This window comes from Papio anubis, chromosome X, assembly GCF_008728515.1.
Source record: "Papio anubis isolate 15944 chromosome X, Panubis1.0, whole genome shotgun sequence".
Classification (NCBI taxonomy): Eukaryota; Metazoa; Chordata; class Mammalia; order Primates; family Cercopithecidae; genus Papio; species Papio anubis.
This window is the reverse complement of record NC_044996.1, coordinates 80,772,175-80,793,659: the sequence shown is the minus strand read 5'-3', so window position 1 is coordinate 80,793,659 and position 21,485 is coordinate 80,772,175. Positions and strand designations below refer to the sequence as shown.

The 21,485-nt window shown below is 40.8% G+C and overlaps 1 protein-coding gene across 1 annotated transcript in view; it reads right to left on the bottom strand.

The window, feature by feature from the left end:
- The window catches only part of TEX11 (testis expressed 11), a 329,846-nt gene extending 308,795 nt beyond the window's left edge, over nucleotides 1-21,051 (bottom strand). Inside the window, exons 1-2 of the mRNA XM_031660592.1 lie at nucleotides 20,587-21,051; nucleotides 19,685-19,742 (exon numbers count right to left, since the gene is read on the bottom strand). Coding sequence (XP_031516452.1) covers nucleotides 19,685-19,721 — 37 coding nt within the window. The 5' untranslated portion in view covers nucleotides 19,722-19,742; nucleotides 20,587-21,051. The remainder of the gene's footprint in view (nucleotides 1-19,684; nucleotides 19,743-20,586) is intronic.
- Nucleotides 21,052-21,485: the final 434 nt, after the last annotated feature.

The following is a 21,485-nucleotide window of genomic DNA, read 5'->3' as shown; positions in this document are numbered from 1 at the left end:
GATAAAGAGTCAAGACCCATCACTGTGCTATATTCAGGAGATCCATCTCACATGCCAAGAGACACATAAACTCAAAATAAAGGGACGGAGGATTATTTACCAAGCAAATGGAAAGCAAAAAAAAAGCAGAGGTTGCAATCCTAGTCTCCGATAAAACAGACTTTAAACCAACAAAGGTCAAAAAAGACAAAGAAGGGCATTACATAATGGTAAAGGGATCCATGCAACAAGAAGAGATAACTATCCTAAATATATATGCACCCAATGCAGGAGCACCCAGATTCATAAAGCAAGTTCTTAGAGACCTACAAAGAGACTTAGACTCCCACACAATAATAGTGGGAGACTTTAACACCCCACTGTCACTATTAGACAGATCAACAAGACAGAAAATTAACAAGGATACTCAGGACTTGAACTCAACTCTAGACCAAGTGGACCTAACAGACATCTACAGAACACTCCACCCCAAATCAACAGAATATACATTCTTCTCAGCACCGAATCCAGCAGCACATTAAAAAGCCTTATCCACCACGATCAAGTCGGCTTCATCCCAGGGATGCAAGGCTGGTTCAACATGTGCAAATCAATAAACATAATCCATCACACAAACAGAACCAATGACAAAAAGCACATGATTATCTCAATAGATGCAGAAAAGGCCTTTGATAAAATTCAACATCCCTTCATGCTAAAAACTCTCAATAAACTAGGTATTGATGGAACATATCTCAAAATAATAAGAGCTATTTATGACAACCCACAGCCAATATCATACTGAATGGGCATAAGCTGGAAGTATTCCCTTTGAAAACTGACACAAGACAAGGATGCCCTCTCTCACCGCTCCTATTCAACATAGTATTGGAAGTTTTGACTGGGGCAATGAGGCAAGAAAAAGAAATAAGTGGTATTCAAATAGGAAGAGAGGAAGCCAAATTGTCTCTGTTTGCAGATGACATGATTGTATATTTAGACAACCCCATCGTCTCACCCCAAAACTCCTTAAGCTGATAAGCAACTTCAGCAAATTATCAGCATATAAAATCAATGTGCAAAACTCACAAGCATTCCTATATACCAATAATAGACAAGCAGAGAACCAAATCATGAGTGAAATCCCATTCACAATTGCTACAAAGAGAATAAAATACCTAGTAATACAACTTACAAGGAATGTGAAGGATCTCTTCAAGCAGAACTACAAACCACTGCTCAAGGAAATAAGCGAGGACACAAGCAAAATGGAAAAAAATTCTATGCTCATGGATAGGAAGAATAAATATCATGAAAACGGTCATACTGCCAAAAGTAATTTATAGATTCAATGCTATTCCTATTAAGCTACCACTGACTTTCTTTGCAGAATTAGAAAAAAAACTACTTTAAATTTCATATGGAACCAAAAAGCCTGTATAGCCAAGACAATCCTAAGCAAAAAGAACAAAGCTGGAGGCATCATGCTATCTTACCTCAAATTATACTAATAGGCTACAATAACCAAAACAGCATGGTACTGGTACCAAAACAGATATGTAGACCAATGGAACAGAACAGAGGCTTCAGAAATAATACCACACATCTACAACCATCTGATCTTCAACAAACTTGACAAAAGCAAGCAATGGGGAAGGATTCCCTATTTAATAAATGGTGCTGGGAAAACTGGCTAGCCATATGCAGAAAACAGAAACTGGATCCCTTCCTTACACCTTATACAAAAATTAACTCAAGATGGATTAAAGACTTAAATGTAAAACCTAAAACCATAAAAGCCCTAGAAGAAAACCTAGGCAATACCACTCAGGACATGGACATGGGTAAAGACATCATGACTAAAACACAAAAGGCAATAGCAACAAAAGCCAAAATTGACAAATTGGATCTAATTAAACTAAAGAGTTTCTGCACAGCCAAAGAAACTATCATCAGAGCGAACAGGCAACCTACAGAATGGGAGAAAATTTTTGCAATCTATCCATACGACAAAGGTCTAATATCCAGAATCTACAATGTGGACCTGAAACAAATTTACAAGAAAAAAACAACCCCATCAAAAAGTGGGCAAACGATATAAACAGACAATTCTCAAAAGAAGACATTTATGCAGCCAAGAAACATATGAAAAAAGTTCATCATCACTGGTCATTAGAGAAATACAAATGAAAACCACAATGAGATACCATCTCATGCCAGTTAGAATGGCGATTATTAAAAAGTCAGGAAACAACAGATGCTGGAGAGGATGCAGAGAAATAGGTACACTTTTACACTGTTGGTGGGAGTGTAAATTAGATCAACCATTGTGGAAGACAATGTGTCAATTCCTCAAGGATCTAGAACCAGAAATACCATTTGACCCAACAATCCTATTACTGATTATACACCCAAAGGATTGTAAATCATGCTACTATAAAGCCACAGGCACACGTATGTTTACTGCAGCACCATTTACAATAGCAAAAACTTGGAACCAACCCAAATGCCCATCAATGATAGAATGGATAAAGAAAATGTAGCACATCTATGCCATGGAATACTATGCAACTATAAAACAGAATGAGTTCATGTCCTTCGCAGGGACATGGATGAAGCTGGAAACCATCACTGTCAGCAAAGTAACACAGGAACAGAAAACCAAACACCACATGTTCTCACTCATAAGTGGGAGTTGAACAATGAGAACACATGGCCACAGGGAGGGGAACATCACACACCAGGGCCCGTCAGGTGGTGGAGGCCAAAGGGAGGGAAAGCCTTAGGACAAATATCTAATGCATGCTTAAAACCTAGATGATGGGTTGATAGGTGCAGTGAAACCACCATGGCACAAGTATACCTATGTAACAAACGTGTATGTTCTACACATGTATCCCAAAACTTAAAGTTAAAAAATATAATAAATAAACACTAATGAAACAAATTAAAGAGGACACCAAAAAATGAAAAAATATTCCATGTTCATGGGTTGGAAGAATCAACATTGTTAAAATGTCCATACTACCCAAAGCAGTCTACAGATTCAATGTAATTCCTATCAAAATACCAATGACATTCTTCACAGAAATAGAAAAAAAAAATCCTAAAATTTATATGGGGCTTCAAAAGGCCCAGAATAGCCAAAGCTATCCTAAGCAAAAAGAACAAAACTGGAGGAATCATATTACCTGACTTCAAATTATACTACAGAGCTATAGTAACCAAAACAGCATAGTACTCACATAAAACAAGCCATATAGACTATGGAACAGAATAGAGAACCCAGAAACAAATCCACACACCTACAGTGTACTCACTTTTGTAAAGGTGCTAAGAACATACACTGGATTCAATAAACGGTGCTGAGAAAAGTGAATATCCACATACACGTATCTCTCTCCATATACAAAAGTCCAATCGAAATGTATTAAAGACTTAAATCTAAGACTTCAAACTGTTAAAGTACTACAAGAAAACATTGGGGAAAATCTCTAGGACATTGTCTGGGCAGAAATCTCTTGAGCGATACCCCAGAAGCACAGGCAACCAAAACAAAAATGGACTAATGGGACCACATCAAGTTAAAAAGCTTCTGCAAAGCAAAGGAAATAATCAACAGAACGAAGAGACAACCCACAGAATGGGAGAAAATATTTGCAAACTACCCATCTGACCAGGGATTAATAACCAGAAGATATAAGGAGCTTAAACAACTCTACGGGAAAAAAAGTCTAATAATCTGATCAATAAATGGGCAAAAGATTTGAATAGACATTTCTCAAAAGAAGACATACAAATGGCAAACAGGCATATGAAAAGCTGTTCAACATCATTGATCATCAGAGAAATGCAAATCAAAATCACAATGAGGTATCATCTTACCCCAGTTAAAATGGCTTATATCCAAAAGACAGGCAATAATAAATGCTGGTGAGGGTGTGAAGAAAAGGGAACCTTCATACACTGTTGGTGGAAATGTAAATTAGTACAACAACTATGGAGAACAATTTAGGGGATCTTCAAACATCTAAAAATTGGGCCGGGCACAGTAGTTCATGCCTGTAATCCCAGCACTTTGGGAGACCGAGGCGAGCGGTTCATGAGGTCAGGAGATCAAGACCAACCTGGCCAACATGGTGAAACCCCATCTCTACTAAAATACAAAATATTAGCCAGGCGCAGGAAGGCAGACCCTCTGTAGTCCCAGCCACTGGAAGCTGGAGGCAGGGAACGCTTGAACCCGGAGGCAGACAGTGACGAGATTGTGCCAATGTGACCCAGCCTGGAGACAGAGCAAGATCCTAAAAGAAAGAGAGAGAAAGAGAGAGACAGAGGGAAAGAGAGAAAGAGAGAGGAAAGAAAGAAAGAGAAAGAGAGAGATACAAAGAAAGAAAGAAAGAAAGAAAGAAGGAAAGAAAGAAAGAAAAAAGAAAGAAAGAAAGAAAGAAAGAGAGAGAGGTTGAAGGAAGGAAGGAAGAAGGAAGAAAGAAAGAAAGAAAGAAAGAAAGAAAGAAAGAAAGAAAGAGAGAAAGAAAGAAAAGCAAGAGAAAGAAAGAAAGAAAGAAAGAAAGAAAGGAAGGAAAGGAAAGAAAGAAAAAGAAAGAAGAAAGAAAGAAAGAAAAAGAAAGAAAGAAAGAGAGGAAAGAAAGAAAGAAAGAGAAAGAAAGAAAAGGAAGGAAAAAGAAAGTGGAAAGAAAAGAGAAAGAAAGAAAGAAAAGAAAGAAAGAAAGAGAGAAAGAAAGAAAGAAAGAAGAAAGAAAGAAGGAAAGAAAAGAAAGAGAAAGAAAGAAAGAAAAGAAAGAAAGAAAGAGAGAGAAAGAAAGAAAGAAAAGAAAGAAAGAAAGAAAGAAAGAAAGAAAGAAAGAAAGAAAGAAAGAAAGAAAGAAAGAAAGAGAGAAAGAAAAGGAAAATGGGAAATCTATAATAATAATGGAGTACCTTACCATTTTAATAGCATTAAAGAAATAGAACCAGGTCGGCACAGTATTCACTTAGTAATCCCAGCACCCTTGAAGTCCAATAGAGGACCCACGAGGTCAGACTCAGGACCATCCCATATGTCCCCGTTTCTACTAAAAATACAAAAAATTAGTCAGGCGTGGTGGCGGCTGCCTGTAGTCCCAGCTACTCAGGAGGCTGAAGCAGGAGAATGGCGTGAACCTGGGAGGCAGTGCTTGCAGTGAGCCAGAATCACACCACTGCACTCCAGCCTGAGCGACTAAGCAAGACTCCGCCTAAAAAAAAAAAAAAGAAAAAGAATAAGATCCAGTCACTTGCAACAACATGGACGGAACTGGAGATCGTTATGTTAAATGAAATAAGCCAAGCACAGAAAGACAAACATTGTACGGTTTCACTTATTTGTGGGATCTAAAAATCAAAACAATTGAACTCATGGACATAGAGAGTAGAGGAATGGTTATCAGAGGCTGAGAAGGGTAGTGGGAGCCGGGGGAAAAGTGGGGATGGTTAATGGGTACAAAAAATATATAAAAAATGAATAAGACCTACTATTTGATACAACAATAGGGTGACTATAGTCAATAATAACTTAATTGTATATTTTTAAATAACTTAAGGCCAGGCGTGTAATTCCAGCACTTTGGGAGGCCGAAAAGTGGACTGCCTGAGCTCAGGAATTCAAGAACATCCTGGAAAACATAGAGAAACCCTGTCTCTACAAAAAAAATACAAAAATTAGCTGTGCATGGTGGCAAACACTTATAGTTCCAGCTACATGGGAGGATGAAGTGTGAGGATCGCTTGACCCTGGGAGGTGGAGGCTGCAGTGAACTGAGATCACACCACTGCACTCCAGCCTGGGAAATGGAGCTAGGTCCTGTTTCAAAAAATAAAATAAAATAACTTTAAAAAGTGTAATTGGATTGTTTATAATTCAAAGGATAAATGCTTGCGGGAATGGATACCCCATTCTCCATAATGTGCTTATTTCACATTGCATTCCTGTATCAAAACATCTCATGTACCGCATAAATACATAAGCCTACTATGTGCCCATGAAAATTAAAAAGAAAAAAAATGGGCCAGGTGTGGTGGCTCACGCCTGTGATTCCAGCACTTTGGGAGGCTTAGGCCGGTGGATCACTTGAGGTCAGGGATTCAAGACTAGCCTGGCCAACATGGTGAAATCCCATCTCTACTGAAAATACAAAAAAACTAGCCAGGAGTGATGGTGCATGCATGTAATCCCAGTTACTCGGGAGGCTGAGACAGGAGAATCGCTTGAACCCAGGAGGCAGAGCAGTGAGCTGAAATCGTGCCAGTGCACTCCAGCCTGGGTGACAGAGAGAGACTCCATCTCAAATCTAAAAAAAGAAAAAAGAAAAAGAAAATGTGCTACATATATATACACAATGGAGTACTCTTCAACCATAAAAAAGAATGAGATCCTGTCATTTGCAGCAACATGAATGGAACCGGAGGTCATCATGTTAAGTGAAATAAGCCAGGCACAGAACAACAAATTGTGCATATTCTCACTTATTTGTGAGTTAAAAATTAAAACAACTGAACTCATGGAGATAGAGCGCAGAATGAGGCTGGGAGAGGTTGTTGCGGGAGACGGGTAGGAGAGGAAGGGAAAATGGCTAATGGGTACAAAAAATAGAATGACTAAGATCTAGTATTTGATAGCATAAAAGAATGACTATAGGCAATAACAATTTAATTGTACACTTGAAAATAACTAAAAGAGTATAATCAGATTGTTTGTAATACAAAGGATAAATGTTTGAGGTGATGGATACCTCATTTACCCTGGTATAATCATTACACATTTTATGTTTTTATCAAAATATCCCATGCACGCCATAAATATATACACCTACTATGTATCCACTAACAATTAACCAGCAATTAAAAATATATATACATAGGCCAAGTGCAGTGGCTCACATCTATAATCCCAGCACTTTGGGAGGCCGAGGCAGGCGATCACTTGAGGTCAGGAGTTCAAGACCAGCCTGGCCACCGTGGTGAAACCCCATCTCTACTAAAAATACAAAAAAAAAAAAAAAAAAGCCAGATGTGGTGGCGTGCACCTGCAGTCCCAGCTACTCAGGAGGCTGAGGCAAGAGGATCGCTTGAACCCAAGAAGCAGAGGTTGCAGTGAGCCGAAATCATGACACTGCACTGGAGCCTGGGCAACAGAGTAAGACTCCATCTCAAAAACTATATATGTGTGTGTTACTATCCTTGTGGGCAATATGAATGAAATAGACAAGAGTTGGCCGGGCACGATGGCTCATGCCTGTAATCCCAACACTTTGGGAGGCCGAGGCGGGCGGATCACGAGGTCAGGAGTTCAAAACCAGCCTGGCCAATATGGGGAAACCCCGTCTCTACTAAAAATACAAAAATTATCTGGGCATAGTGGCGTGCACCTGTAGTCCCAGCTACTTGGGAGGCTGAAGCAGAAGAATCGCTTGAACCCAGGAGGCGGAGGTTGCAGTGAGCCAAGATCATGCCACTGCACTCCAGTCTGGGCAACAGACAGAGACTCCATTTCAAAAAAAAAAAAAAGAAAGAAAGAAAAAAGAAATAGACAAGAGTTATTTTATTCATTCATTCAATAAAACTTTAATGATAACCAAGTATGTTGTTAAGCACCAAAGATATGACATGAACAAGACACAGTCTCATACATGCCTCAATCAACAAACTTTTTAAAGTTCTAAATCACCTTAAAATTCCAGTAACACACTCTAATTTTACAATTGATTAAAATAAAGCATGGAGAAGTTAACTAACTTGGCCAAGATCAAAGCTATTAGCAACTCAGCCCTGAACAGAATCCAAGGAAACCACACTCTTTCTGCTTTGGCTGATGTCTACATGTCTCCTTGTAAAATTTAGTTCAACAAACATTGCTCAAATGCCTGGTATCTTGCTAGGAATATAAAGATGAGTGAAGCCGTCTACACCATCGTGAGGATTACACTACCAAAGGTAATTAAATTCTAAAAATTATAGTAGGAATCAGTCATGAGATCAAAGTTGGATGAAGGGAAAAAATTAAAAATAAATAAAAATTTAAAAAGTATAATATAATGTAATAAGTGCTGTAAGTGGAAGACGCTACAAGAATGTAAAAGGATTGCATAAATGCCCATTTGAGGGATGGAATATAGGAATAGCAGGATAGGCTTCACTGAAGCGTTACTTGAGGTGGGGCTGAAGGATGAGTTAGAGATTTCCAGGCAGATACTGAGGGAAAAGAACACGCCAGAGGGCAAAGCACAGAGGTGTGAAAAAACACAATGAATTCAAACAGGCATAAGTAGTTATGTATGGCTGGAGAAAACACCATCAGAAAGGTATGTAGGGGCCAGAACATGGAAGACACTGTATGGCATACTAAGAAAGTTCAATTCTGTGGGTCATTCAATGTCTTTATTTCATAAACTGTATTTTTTTTTTTTTTTTTTGAGACGGAGTCTCACTCTGTCACCCAGGCTGGAGTGCAGTGGTGCAATCTCAGCTCACTGCAAGCTCTGCCTCCCAGGTTCACACCATTCTCCTGCCTCAGCCTCCCGAGTAGCTGGGACTACAGGCACCCGCCAGCACACCCGGCTAATGTTTTGTATTTTTAGTAGAGACGGGGTTTCACCGTGTTAGCGAGGATGGTCTCGATCTCCTCACCTCATGATCTGCCCGCCTCGGCCTCCCAAAGTGCTAGGATTACAGGCGTGAGTCACCACGCCTGTAACTGTATTATAATAATAATAAATATATATAATATATATATAATAATAAATAAATATAATAATAAACTGTATTATTCCCCCTAACAGGTGCATACCAGGTGGCATCAGTGATTATCTCAATGAGATTTCTGTACAGGCTGTATAATAAGTATGCTCATGATTCTAAACTATGTGGCCCTCTCTTGGGATATTTCCTAATAACTCTATCATTCTTAATCTGAGGATCCCATTGTTGTATTTAAAGGAAAAGATAGTTCAGGGAAGATTCCAAATAAAGTCCTTTGAGATTCAGTGAAAACCAATTATCTTGAGTGAGTTTTCCTACTAAACTTTTTAGTCTAGATCTGCACTAATACAGTAGCAATATGTGGCTACTGAGCACTTAAAACGTGGCTAGTTCAAATTAAGATGTGCTTTAATTGTAAAATACACATGGGTTTCGAAGACTTAGTTTAAAATAAGAATGCAAAATATCTCAGCAATTTTGTATACTGATTATATGCTGGAACAAAAATGTATGAATATGCTGGGCCATAGCATTAAAATTATTATTATATTAAAAATTAATTTCACCTATTTATTTTTACTTTTTAAACGTGATTACTAGAAAATTTTAAGTTACATTTCTAACTCACATTATATTTCTACTCGACAGGGCTGGTATTGAGTATACATTGGAACTATATTCTGAAGACTTGATGAAACAAATTAGCTAATGTCTACCTCCCTAACAATCATCATAAATATAATAGAAAAAGAAAATATAGAGGCTGGGCACTGTGGCTCGAGCACACCTGTAATCCCAGCACCTCCTGTAATCCAGAGGCCGAGGCAGGCGGATCACTTGAGCTCAGGAGTTCAAGACCAGCCTGGGCAACATGGCAAAACCCAGTCTCTACAAAACACACAAATATTAGCCAGGCGCGGTGGTGCATACCTATATGTTTATGCCACTGCACTGCAGCCTGGGTGACAAAGCGAGGTCCTGTATTAAAAAAAAAAAAAAAAAAAAGGACCAGGTATGGTGGCTCATGCCTCTAATCTCAGCATTTTTGGGAGGCTGAGGCAGACGGCTCACCTGAGATCAGGAGTTTCACCATGTTGGCCAGAACAGCCTGGCCAGCATGGTGAAACCCCGTCTCTACTAAAAATATTTTTTAAAAAATTAGCCAGGAGTGGTGGCGCATGCCTGTAATCCCAGCTATTTGGGAGGCTGAGGCAGGGAATCGTGCCAGCAACCTTGGAGGGGCGGAGGTTGCAATGAGCCAAGATGGTGCACCAGTGACCCAATGAGTGAGGCAACAGAGTGAGGCTCTGTCTCAAAACAAACAAACAAAAAATTAATTAATTAAATTAAAAACACAAAAATTAGCCAGGTGTGATGGTGGGTGCCTGTAATCCCAGCTACTTGGGAGGCAAAGGCAGAAGAACTGTTGGAACCCAGAGGTGGAGGTTGCAGTGAGCAGAGGTCGTACACACTGCACTCCAGCCTGGGTGATGAGGGAGACCGACTTGCAAAAAGAAGAAAATTTAAAATTTTCTTGAAAGAATGATAATAGTCAGCTGTGGCTCAAGCCTGTAATCCCAGCACTTTGGGGAGGCCGAAGCTGGGTGGATCACTAGGTCAGGAGATTTGAGACCATCCTGGCTAACATGGTGAAACCCAGTCTCTACTAAAAATACAAAAACTACTGGCGAGGTATGGCTTCAAAGTTCCAGCTACTTGGAGGCTGAGGCAGGAGAATGGCGCAACCTGGGAGGTGGAGTTTGCAGTGATTGATGAGATCGCCAGCCACTGCACTCCAGCCTTGGATGACATTGAAGCGACTCAGCCTCCCCAAAAAGAGTGAAAGAAAGAAATGATTGAAACACAACACACCAAAACATATAGATACATAAAGCACTACTCAGAGTGAAGTTTATCATCGAGTGCCTACATCAAAAAGAGGAAGAACTCCAAACAACAAAACAACTTAATGATGATTCTTAACTAAAAAGCAAAGGCAAAACCAAACCCAAAGTTAATTGAAGAAAAGAAATAATAAAGATCAGAATAGAAATAAATGAAATTGAAATGAAAAATATATATAAAAGATCAATGAAGGCCAGTGGTAGACTCATGCCTATAATTCCAGTGTTTGGGAGTTGAGGTGGTGGATCACTGAGGCCAGAGTTCAAGAGCAGCCTGGCCATCACAGCAAAACCGCCTCAAAAATACACAGGAAATTAGCCTGGCATGCCTGCAGTCATAGCTACTAGGGAGGTCGGGCTAGTGAGAATCCTGGTGCCCGGGGAGGTGGGAGGTTGCTGCAGTGAGCTGAGATTATGCCATTGCACCCAGTCATGGGCAATGGGAGGAGACTCTGTCTCCCAAAAAGAAAAGAAATCTAGGAGTGTGTGCTGTCACAGGTACAGTGGCTCCTGCCACCTGTAACCCAGCATTCAGGAGGCCAAGGCAGGTGAATCACCTGAGGTCAGGAGCCCAAGACCAGCCCAAGCAACATGGTAGAAACACAGACCTACTAAAAATACGTACCAGTCAGTGTGGTGGCAGGTGCCTCCCTAATCCCAGCTACTGGGGGAGGCTTGAGGCAGTGAGAATCGCTTGAGCCCGTGAGGAGATATTGCAGACATTCAGACTGCAACTGAACTCCGCCTGGCAACAGAGTGAGACTCTGTCTCAAAAAGAATAAAGTGTGTGTGTGTGTGGTGTGTGTGTGTGTATATGTGTGTGTGTGTGTGTGTGTATATATATATATATATATATAAAGGAGAATGAGAATTTGTCTCCAAACTTATCATAGGAAAAGGAGTTCCAAAGTGTGATAAATGTTTAGTCATCATTCTTACAAAAATTTCAACTTAATAATGTTGAGACAACTGCTTAAATTATCTCAGTGCCAATATTCTTTCAACATCCTTCAGCTTCTTTTTGCTATTTCCCATGTTAAGCCGTCTTCTGTTTTGGATGTGCCTTCCGTTTGTCAAGATGAAGAAATTTTTCTGAATCAGGTGGCACAGCTTAGGAAACCGCCAAGCCGGGTTGCTTAAATAAAAACCTGTCTTCCAGAAAGAAAATACTCTAGATAACCTATTGGAAGCTGGTTACAAAAGCTTTTTACATCCCAGAAATTTCCCACCTAGGTATTTCCCCCAAGAGAAATGAAAACCTAAGTCCATTTTCAAAAAGTATACATGTCAAGGTTGCAGTGAGCTATCATTGTGACACTGCACTCCAGCCTGGTGACAGAGCAAGACCCTGTCTCAAAAAAAAAAAAAAAAAAAAAAAAGCCCTGTACATGAACATTCATATCAACTTGTTCATAGTCACCAAAACTGTGCATCAACTGAGGAATGGATAACAAATTGCAATATAATCATTCAGTGGAATACTACTAAACAGTAAAAGGGAATTAATTACTTGTATATGGAACAATATAAATGAATCTCAAAACAACTACGCTTAGTGAAAGATGCAATAGAAAAAAGGGTACTGCTAAGAGATGAAACCTAGACATTTCCTTTCCAGTAATGCAATACGTCTCAACTCTTCACTCATGCTAGATTTGATTTTGTTTGTTTGTTTTGAGACAGGGCCTTGCTCTGTCAGCCAGGCTGGAGTGCAGTGGCGTGATCGTGGCTCGCTGCAGCCTTGATCTCCCTGGTTCGGTCAATCCTCCAATCTCAGCCTCCTGAGGAGCTGGGAATACACGTGCATACCACCTGGTTAATTTTTTTTTTTTTTTTTTTTTAATAGAGACGGGATCTTGTTATGTTGCCCGGGCTGGTTTCAAGCTCCTGAGCTCAAGTGGCCCGCCCACCTTGGCCTCCCAAAGTGCTGGGATTACACGTGTGAGCCACCAGGCCCAGCCTCATGCTGTATTTGGAGACCGTGTTTGAAACCCCAGAGTAATGGACACAGATAACCTAGAGAATGAGCACATAAAAATACCATGGTAAGGAGACAACATTCAAGAAGAAGGTCTTGGATCAGAGAATATTTGGCATGAAGATGTCTTTGCTGCAGTCTGAATGCTCATGGATCCCTGGCCCCAAATTCATATGTTGAGACGTAATCCTCAATGTGATGGTATTAAGAGGTGGAACCTCTGAGAGGTGATTAGGTCCACTCTCACGAATGGGATTCGTGCTCTTTTAAAAAATGCCTGAGGGAGCTTGTTTACCCTCTTCCACTTTGTGAGGACACAGAAAGGATTGCCATCTAGCAAGAAGGCCCTCGCCAGAATCTGTTGGTGCCTTGATGATCTTGGACTTCCAAGCCTGCAGAACTGTGAGAAATAAATTTATGTTGCTTAAAAGCCAAAAAAAAAAAAAGGACAGAAAAAAAAAGAAAAAGAAAAAAGGGTATTTGGCCAGGCGTGGTGGCACATCCTGTAGTCCCGGCTACTCAGGAGGCTGAGGCATGAGAATCACTTGAACCTGGGAGGCAGAGACTGCAGGAAGCCAAGACTGCACCACTGTACTCCAGCCTGGGCGAAAGAGAGAGACTCTATCTCAAAAAATGAAGAAAAAGAAAAAGAGAAAAGGGTACACTGTATGATTTCATTTATAAACTAAACTACAGGTAATAGAAAACAGAACAGTGGTTGCCTAAGGTGGAGCATTAGGGATAGACTGAATGCAAAGTGGCAAGATGAAATTTTCTAAGAAAATGAGCATGTTCAATTTCTTGATTGGAGTGGTGTTTAGAAGAATTACATTTGCCAAAAAAAAAAAAAAAAAAAAAAAAAGGCATCAACCTGCACGCTTAAAACGTGTGAATTTTACTGTATGTAAGTTACACTTCAATAAAGTTGATTTATCATAAAGAAAATGAAAGAAATGATTTATCATAAAGAAAATGAGGAAGGGAGGGAGGAAGGAAGGAGGAACAAAGGGAAGGAGGGAAGGGCAGAAAGAAAAGTGCTTTGGAGAGTAAATCCCTGGAGGCCATAGATCAGAAACAGGAGCACAGGGTGGTATCAAACTTTGTTCAACATGTAGAAGGCAGCCTCAAAGGTGAACAGAAGAGTTTGTAACAGAAATGCATATATGATGAGCCCCAAGAGCTCTTCCAAAAGGAGAACCAGAAATTCTAAACCTAGGGATAATGCCCAGTATAGAACAAGAGATGGTTGTCAGACTTTGGAGACAAGCGCAAATCAGGCAGACTGCATAAGCATAACCAAAGCTTAATGGATTGATGTCAACTTGAAGTAAGGTTTGTAATAGCATAACATTCTGTCCTTGGCCCTGTTTTATTTAACAGTTTTGTAAATGATTTGGAAGAAGAAGCTGAGGAAAAATCACAAATAAGATAGATTATATAATAAGGAACAGAAATTAAATCTCCAGCAATAGCAATGGGATTAATGTAAGAAAAAAGTATAGTCCTGCAGGTAAGTCTTCAAAACTAACTGCACCAATCAAGATGTCACTTAACAGCAGCATATATTTTTAAAAGACTGAGACCAGGCATGGTGGCTCACGCCTATAATCCCAGCACTTTGGGAGGCGTAGGCAGGCAGATCGCTTGAGCTCAGGAGCTCAGGAGACCAGCCTGGGAAACATGGTGAAACCCTATCTCTACCAAAAATACAAAAATTAGTCAGGAATGGTGGCACATGCCTGTATTCCCTCAGGAAACTGAGGTGAGAGGACCACTTGAACCTAGGAGGATAGCGCCACTGCACTACAGCCTGGCAATAGAGTGAGACCTTGTCTAAATAAATAAATAAATATTTAAAAAAGACTGACGGGCTTTGGGGGACAGAGTTCAAAATGAATAACTAACGTGATATGAAAGAAAGAAAAAGCAAATTCAGTCTTAGTTATATTATTATCTAAAGAGAAAAATGATCAGTCCTAAATCTAAAGAGAAAGATTACAGGCGTGCATCACTTAAGGACAGGGATACATTCCGAGAAATGTGTGATTTGGTGATTTTTATCATTGTCCCAATGTCATAGAGCAGTGGTCCCCAACCTTCTTGGCACCAGGGACCGGTTTTGTGGAAGACAGTTTTTCCACGGATGGTGGGGGGATGGTTTCAGGATGAAACTGTTCTACCTCAGATCATCAGGCATTAGTTAGATTTTCATAAGGAGCATGCAACCTAGATCCCTCATGTGGGCAGTTCGGGCTCCTATGAGAATTTAATACTACTGGCCACTGATCTGACAGGAGGCGGAGCTCAGGCAGTAATGCTTGCTGGCCCGAGGGCTCACCTCCTGCTGTGCAGCCAGGTTCCTAACAGGCCAGAGACAGGTAATGGTCCATGGCCCAGGGGTTGAGGACCCCTGTCATAGAGTATACTTACACAAGATGGTATAGCCTACTACACATCTAGGCTGTATGGTATAGCCTATTGCTTCTAGGCTACAAACCTATACCTCAAGTTACTGTACTGATTACTGCAGGCAACTGTAACACAATGATAAGTATTTGTGTATCTAAACATATCTAAACCTAGAAAAGGTAAGTAAAAATATGATATAAAAGATTAAAAATGCCTGGGTACGGTGGCTCACAACTGTAATCCTAGCAATTTGGGACACCGAGGAAGGAGGATCGCTTGAGCCCAGGAGTCCGAAACCAACCTGGGCAACATAGGGAGATCCCATCTCCACAAAAAAATTAAAAATTATCTGGGCATGGTGGTGCATGCCTGTGATTCCCGGCTACGCAAGATGTTGAGGTGGGAGGATTACTTGGACCCAGGAGGTAGAAGCTGTGGTGAGCCATGATCACACCACCGCGCTGCACTCCAGCCTGGGTGAGAGAATGAGACCCTGCCTCAAATAACAATAATAATAAATTTTTAAAAGATAATAAAAAGGTACACCTGTATAGGGCACTTACCATGAGTGAAGCTTGCAGAACTGGAAGTTGCTCTGGGTGAGTCAGTGAGTGAGTGGTGAACATAAGTGAAGGCCTAGGACAATACTGTACACTATTGTAGACTTTATAAACTCTGTACACTTAGGCTACACTCAATTTATAAAATAATACGTTTATTTCTCCAATAATAAATTTACCTTAGCTTACTGTAACTTTTTTACTTTATAAGCTTTGTTTGCTTGTTTGTTTGTTTGTTTGAGATGGGGTCTCACTCTGTCACCGGGGCTGGAATGCAGTGGTGCAATCTCAGCTCACTGCAACCTCTGCCTCCCAGGCTCAAGCAATCCTCCCACCTCAACCTACTGAGTAACTGGGACCACAGAGTAGCTGGGACCACAGGCGCGTGCCACCACGCCAGGATAATTTTTTGTATTTTTGATAGAGACAGGGTTTCACCATGATTCCCAGGCCAGTCTCGAACTCCTGAGCTCAAGTGATCTGCCAGCCTCGGCCTCCTAAAGTACAAACTTTTTAATTATTTTTAACTTTTTGACTCTTTTGTAATAACACTTAGCTTAAAGCACAAACATTATACAGCTGTACAAAAATGTTTTCTTTCTTTATATCCCTATTCTATAAGCTTTTTTCTGTTAACATTATTAATTTTACTTTTTAATCTTTTTGTTAAAAACTAAGTCACAAACACACACATTATTAGCCTAGGCCTACACAGGCTCAGGATTATCATTATCACTGTCTTCCACCTCCACATCTTGTCCCACTGGAAGTTCTTCAGGGGCAATAAAATGCATGGACCTGTCACCTGCTATGATAACAATGCCTTCTGGAATACCTCCTGAAGGAACTGCCTAAGGCCATTTTACAGTTAACTTTATTTTTTACAAATAGAAGGAGTACACTCTAAGATGATGATAAAAAATAGTATAAGATAGCATAGTATGGTATAGTGAATACATAAACCAGTAGCATAGTCATTTATTATCACCATCAAGTATTATGTACTGTATATAAATGTACGTGCTATAGTTTTAAACAACTGGCAGCACAGTAGATTTGTTTACACCAGCATCACCACAAACACATGAATAAAGCATTGCTCTACAACTTTATAACAGCTCTGACATCACTAGGTGACAGGAACTTTTCAGCTCCATTAAAATCTTCTGGGACCACTGTTGTATATGCTGTCCTTTGTTGACTGAAATGTCATTAAGCAGCACATGACTGTATTTTATGCTGATCATATCAAACATAGAGAATTGTGTTCTATTCTGGGTACCACACTTTAAGAAATAACATGAAAAGAACAGAGCATGTTTAAAGGATAGCAAACAAAATGATAAGGGGACTAGAAGCCAGGTAATATAAGGAATGTTTGAACAAACTGAGAATGCTCAATCTGAAGACACTTTCTGGGGTAAAAGATAAGTTATCTTCAAATAGTTGAAGATGACATGCAGAAAAGGAGTTACATTTATTTAGCCCCAATGGGTGTAATTATCTAGACACATTTCTATTCCTTCTTGGTCTTTAATTTTTTTTTTTGTAAGACAGGATCTCACTCTGTCACCCAGGCTGGAGTATAATGGAGCAATCAAGGCTCACTGCAGCCTCCACCTCCTAGGCTCAACCGATCCTCCCTCCTCTGGCTCCTGACACTAGTACAGGCATGCAACACCACACCCAGTTTTTTTTTTTTTTTTTTTTAATTTCTGCTAAACTCTCAGAAACACAGTGTTCGTTGTAGCATTGTTGTTTGTAATAGCAAATATTTGAAACAATGTTTATGTCCAACAAAGGAGACCGAATGAATAAATTGTGGTACATTTACACTCAATGAAATAACTACTCATCAGCAGTGAAAATAAAAACTAAAAATATTCATATGGGTAAATATTGAAAACACAGCCTGGCACAGTGGCTCACTCCTGTAATCCTAGCACTTTGGGAGGCCGAGGCAGGCGGATCACCTGAGGTCAGGAGTCCAAGACCAGCCTGCCCACACGGGTGAACCTGCTCCTACTAAAATACAAAAATTAGGGGCGGCATGGTGGTGCGGCTCGTAATCCCAGCCACCAGGAGGCTGAGGCAGGAGAATCACTTTTGAACCTGGGAGGCGGAGGTTGCAGTGAGTCATGGGTCACACCATTGCACTCCAGCTTGGGCAGTAAGAGCAAAACTCAACTTCAAAAAATATATATATATATATATATATATAAACACACAAAGGAGCAAAAAAGGAAAAAAGAAGATAAGCTGCAGGAGAAATATAAAATATTTATATAAAATTTAAAAAAGAAAATGGTACATGTAATCTTTTAGCGCTTTGCATCTTTTTGAGACGTGAGTTCAGTTAGCCTTCAGGTTGAGTGCAGGAGCAGATCCTGCCGCCGGTAGCTCCGGCCTCCTGGAGCCCACGCTATTCTTCATCTTCAGTCTTCCCAGTAGCTGAGACTGGCGCCACCACCACTCGCCAGTTTTTGTATTTTTAGTAGAGACGGGTTTACCCATGTTAGCCAGGATAGTCTCGACCCTCTGACCTCGTGATCCACCTGGGCCTCGCCTCCCAAAGTGCTGGGATTGCGGCTTGAGCCACCGCTACCGCCCAGTGCTTTGCAATATCTGGTACACATGGCAACCAGATTTCCACAGAACTCAGTGGTAGGTACATAGATGTTCATTATGTTATTTTGTATACTTTTCTGTGTGATTCAAATATTTTATGTAAATACAAGGTGTATCAACATTATCTTACTAAGAATCATAATCCTTTATTCCATCTTTATACCTTTAAGATATTTTATCTAATTCTAAAACTTAAATTAAATAGTAGTGGGCTTTACTGTTATCAAGGCTTTAAAATAATAAATATTGGCCTGGCATGGTGGCTCACAACCCTGTAATCCCAGCACTTTGGGAGGCCGAGGTAGGTGGCTTAATCCGAGGTCGAGCTTGAGACAGCCTGACCTACATGGTGAAACCCTGTCTCTACTTAAATACAAAAAAAAATTAGCCAGGTGCAGGTGCGGGCTGCCTGTAGTCCCAGCTACTCGGGAGGCTGTGGCAGGAGAATCGCTTGAACTCAGGAGGCAGAGGTTGCAGTGAGCCAAATGGCACTACTGCACTCCAGCCTGGGCTTACAAGAGCAAAACTCTCTCTCAAAACACAAACAAACCAAACAAACAAAACAAGTATTAACAAAAATATTGACCTTGAACTTTTAAAAATCATAGATTTGTAGCCTCATTTCTTACTAATACACCTATTTCATTATTATATGAATGTGAAGGTACCACAGGTCTCATTATTCCCCAGAAACAAAGAAAGTACTATAAACCTCCTATATCTAGCACACAGTTGGAGGAATCTGGTGCCTGGTCAATCAAATTGCTTTTGTTTATTATGAGTTCCAAAATAGTAAACACGGATTACCAATTTTCCAGCAATTAAGACACAACAAAATGCACTTAAATCTAAAACTACACAGGATATAATTTATTTTTTCATAATTTATCATGGAAAGGCACTCCAAGATCTTGCAATTTTTTAAACTTATTTTTATTAAAAAATAGATTTATCTTTCAGGATTAAAACGTTTTATTTTGTATGTCATAAAATCCTGAAAAACAAGTTATGAATTGTGACCCTGTCTCCCTACACTAGTTCATGAAAAAGGTTCTCAGTGTGTTAAAAATCGACATTGTTTCTCTGGTACATAAATGGAAAACCTGAGCTTAAGGACACACTGCAAAAGACAAACCCAGAAAACAAAATACTCTAGATTTTTTTTTTGAGATATTCCCCACTTTCTGTCGCCTCTATATTGAGTGCAGTGTAGTATGCCGGGACCTCTGCTCACTGCAACCTCCCCAGGTTCGTTTCATTCTCCTGCCTGCCTCATATTGGACAGCCACGCCCGGTTAATTTTTGTATTTTAGTAGAGACGGGTTTCCATGTTGGTCAGGCTGGTCTCGAGCTCCCTGATCTTGTGATCCACCTCGGGCCTTGGCCTCCCTAAAGTGCTGATTACAGGCGTGCCACCACCGCAATATTTTAGATCTTAAACCAGCGAAAGAGTTTGACATTATTTTGTACTACCACGTAAAGCTACGTACCTTTAAAGTCCATGGAAAGAAAATCATCTTTGTCCATTTTTAAATCTCTGGCTCAAGCCTATGAAATAACAACATATTTTTAATACTCTGTTTTATCCTCTAGTTTCTCAACAAATTTCTTTCCAGTGAAATGTTTCCCGTTACTTGTTATCCAAAGGCAGAAAAAAAGGCCGAGTAAAGTTAAAAGCCCATGAAAGGGCTTTTGTGAGGGGCAGGGCCAGGCTGCCAAGTTACATCAAAGGGACCTTTTCTTACCATAAGTCTGCCTGGCAACGGGGGAAGTGGAGCTGAGTGGTACCCTGTGATTGGTCTGGCTGGGTCTCGCTGCTTCTTCCTAATTGGTTCAAAATCCACATCCGCTACCAACGGCACATTCAAAGCATCCAATCACTCATGGTCCTTTTTCCCGCTCTATGAGAAAACTAGCACCTTCAGCATACTGCCCCCAACGGTCATCAACAGTCCCACTTCAGTGTAATTTAGGTCCTTCAGCATCTAAACAACAATAACTACTATCTCCGGTTTTCGGTGGCCCATCATTGCTCCCCATACTCCTCTATCCTCATCAAAAAACATTTTGTTGTCCCCAGCGGTCATCAACAGTCCCGCTTCAACGTATTTTAGGTCCTTTAGCATCTAAACTACAGTAACTACTATCTCCGGTGTTCAGTGGCCCACCACCGCTCCCCATACTCCTCCATCCTCGTCAAAAAACATTACGTTTGCCCATCTTCGTTCGCCTTGAGAGTCACGAGCAGTTCGGTAGTACAAAGTCACTGCCTTAGGGCCACTCTAAAAAGTTTTGACCTAATGGCTATAATATATTCTTGCTAGTTATAAACTACCCAGCTAACTTACGCTTGAAGCCTATTCTACCCCTTCCTGCCCACTAAATCACTCACCTCAGCCGCAGCCACCAATGCCGCCCTGCTCTCTCCACAACCTCCGTCCACGGCGCACGAGGACGTTCAGAAAGCTCCGCCCCCTAGCGTCGTTAGCGGCGTCACCCTAGGCCACTAAAGCCACTCCCACTTGGCCTTTACCCTGTGTCACGGAGCGTAAGCCGTGCGACCCAAACTAGACCTTAGATCCTGGGGATGCAGTTCAGAGAGTCAGTCACTGGGTGAGTTCAGGGTGAGAATCACTGAGAGTAAGCAAATATGATGTAGTACTGGAAGCATACGACAATGAATTGAAGGAAAAGTGCAGATAGCCAGGATTACCGCCAAAAGGAGAGCAAGACTTCACACACAAAAAAGAACAGGAAAAGAAATAAAGCAAGTAGACACTGTTGATCACTGGTTATGCAAGAGTGACAAAGGTCAGAAATAGCAGAAATATTAGAAGCTGAAGAGACTAGTCGAGGCCAGCCTGAGCAACAAGCCAGACTGCACCTGAACCAAAAAAAAAAAAAAAAATCCAGGTGTGGTGGCGCAGGCCTGTAGTTCCAGCTACTTGGGAGACTGAGGTGGAAGGATCTTTTGAGCCTGAGAGTTTAGGTCCAATAAGCCATGATCCCGCCACTGCACTCCAGCCTGGGCGACAGCGAGACCATGTCTCTTAAAAATAAAAAATAAGTCAGGGGCGGTGGCTCAAGCCTGTAATCCCAACACTTTGGGAGGCCAAGGCAGGTGGATCACCTGACATTGGGTGTTCCAGACCAGCCTGACCAACATGGAGAAACCCCGTCCCTACCAAAAATACAAAATTAGCCGGGCGTGGTGGTGCATGCCTGTAATCCCAGCTACTTGGGAGACTGAGGCAGGAGAATCGCTTGAACCCAGGAGGCAGAGGTTGCAGT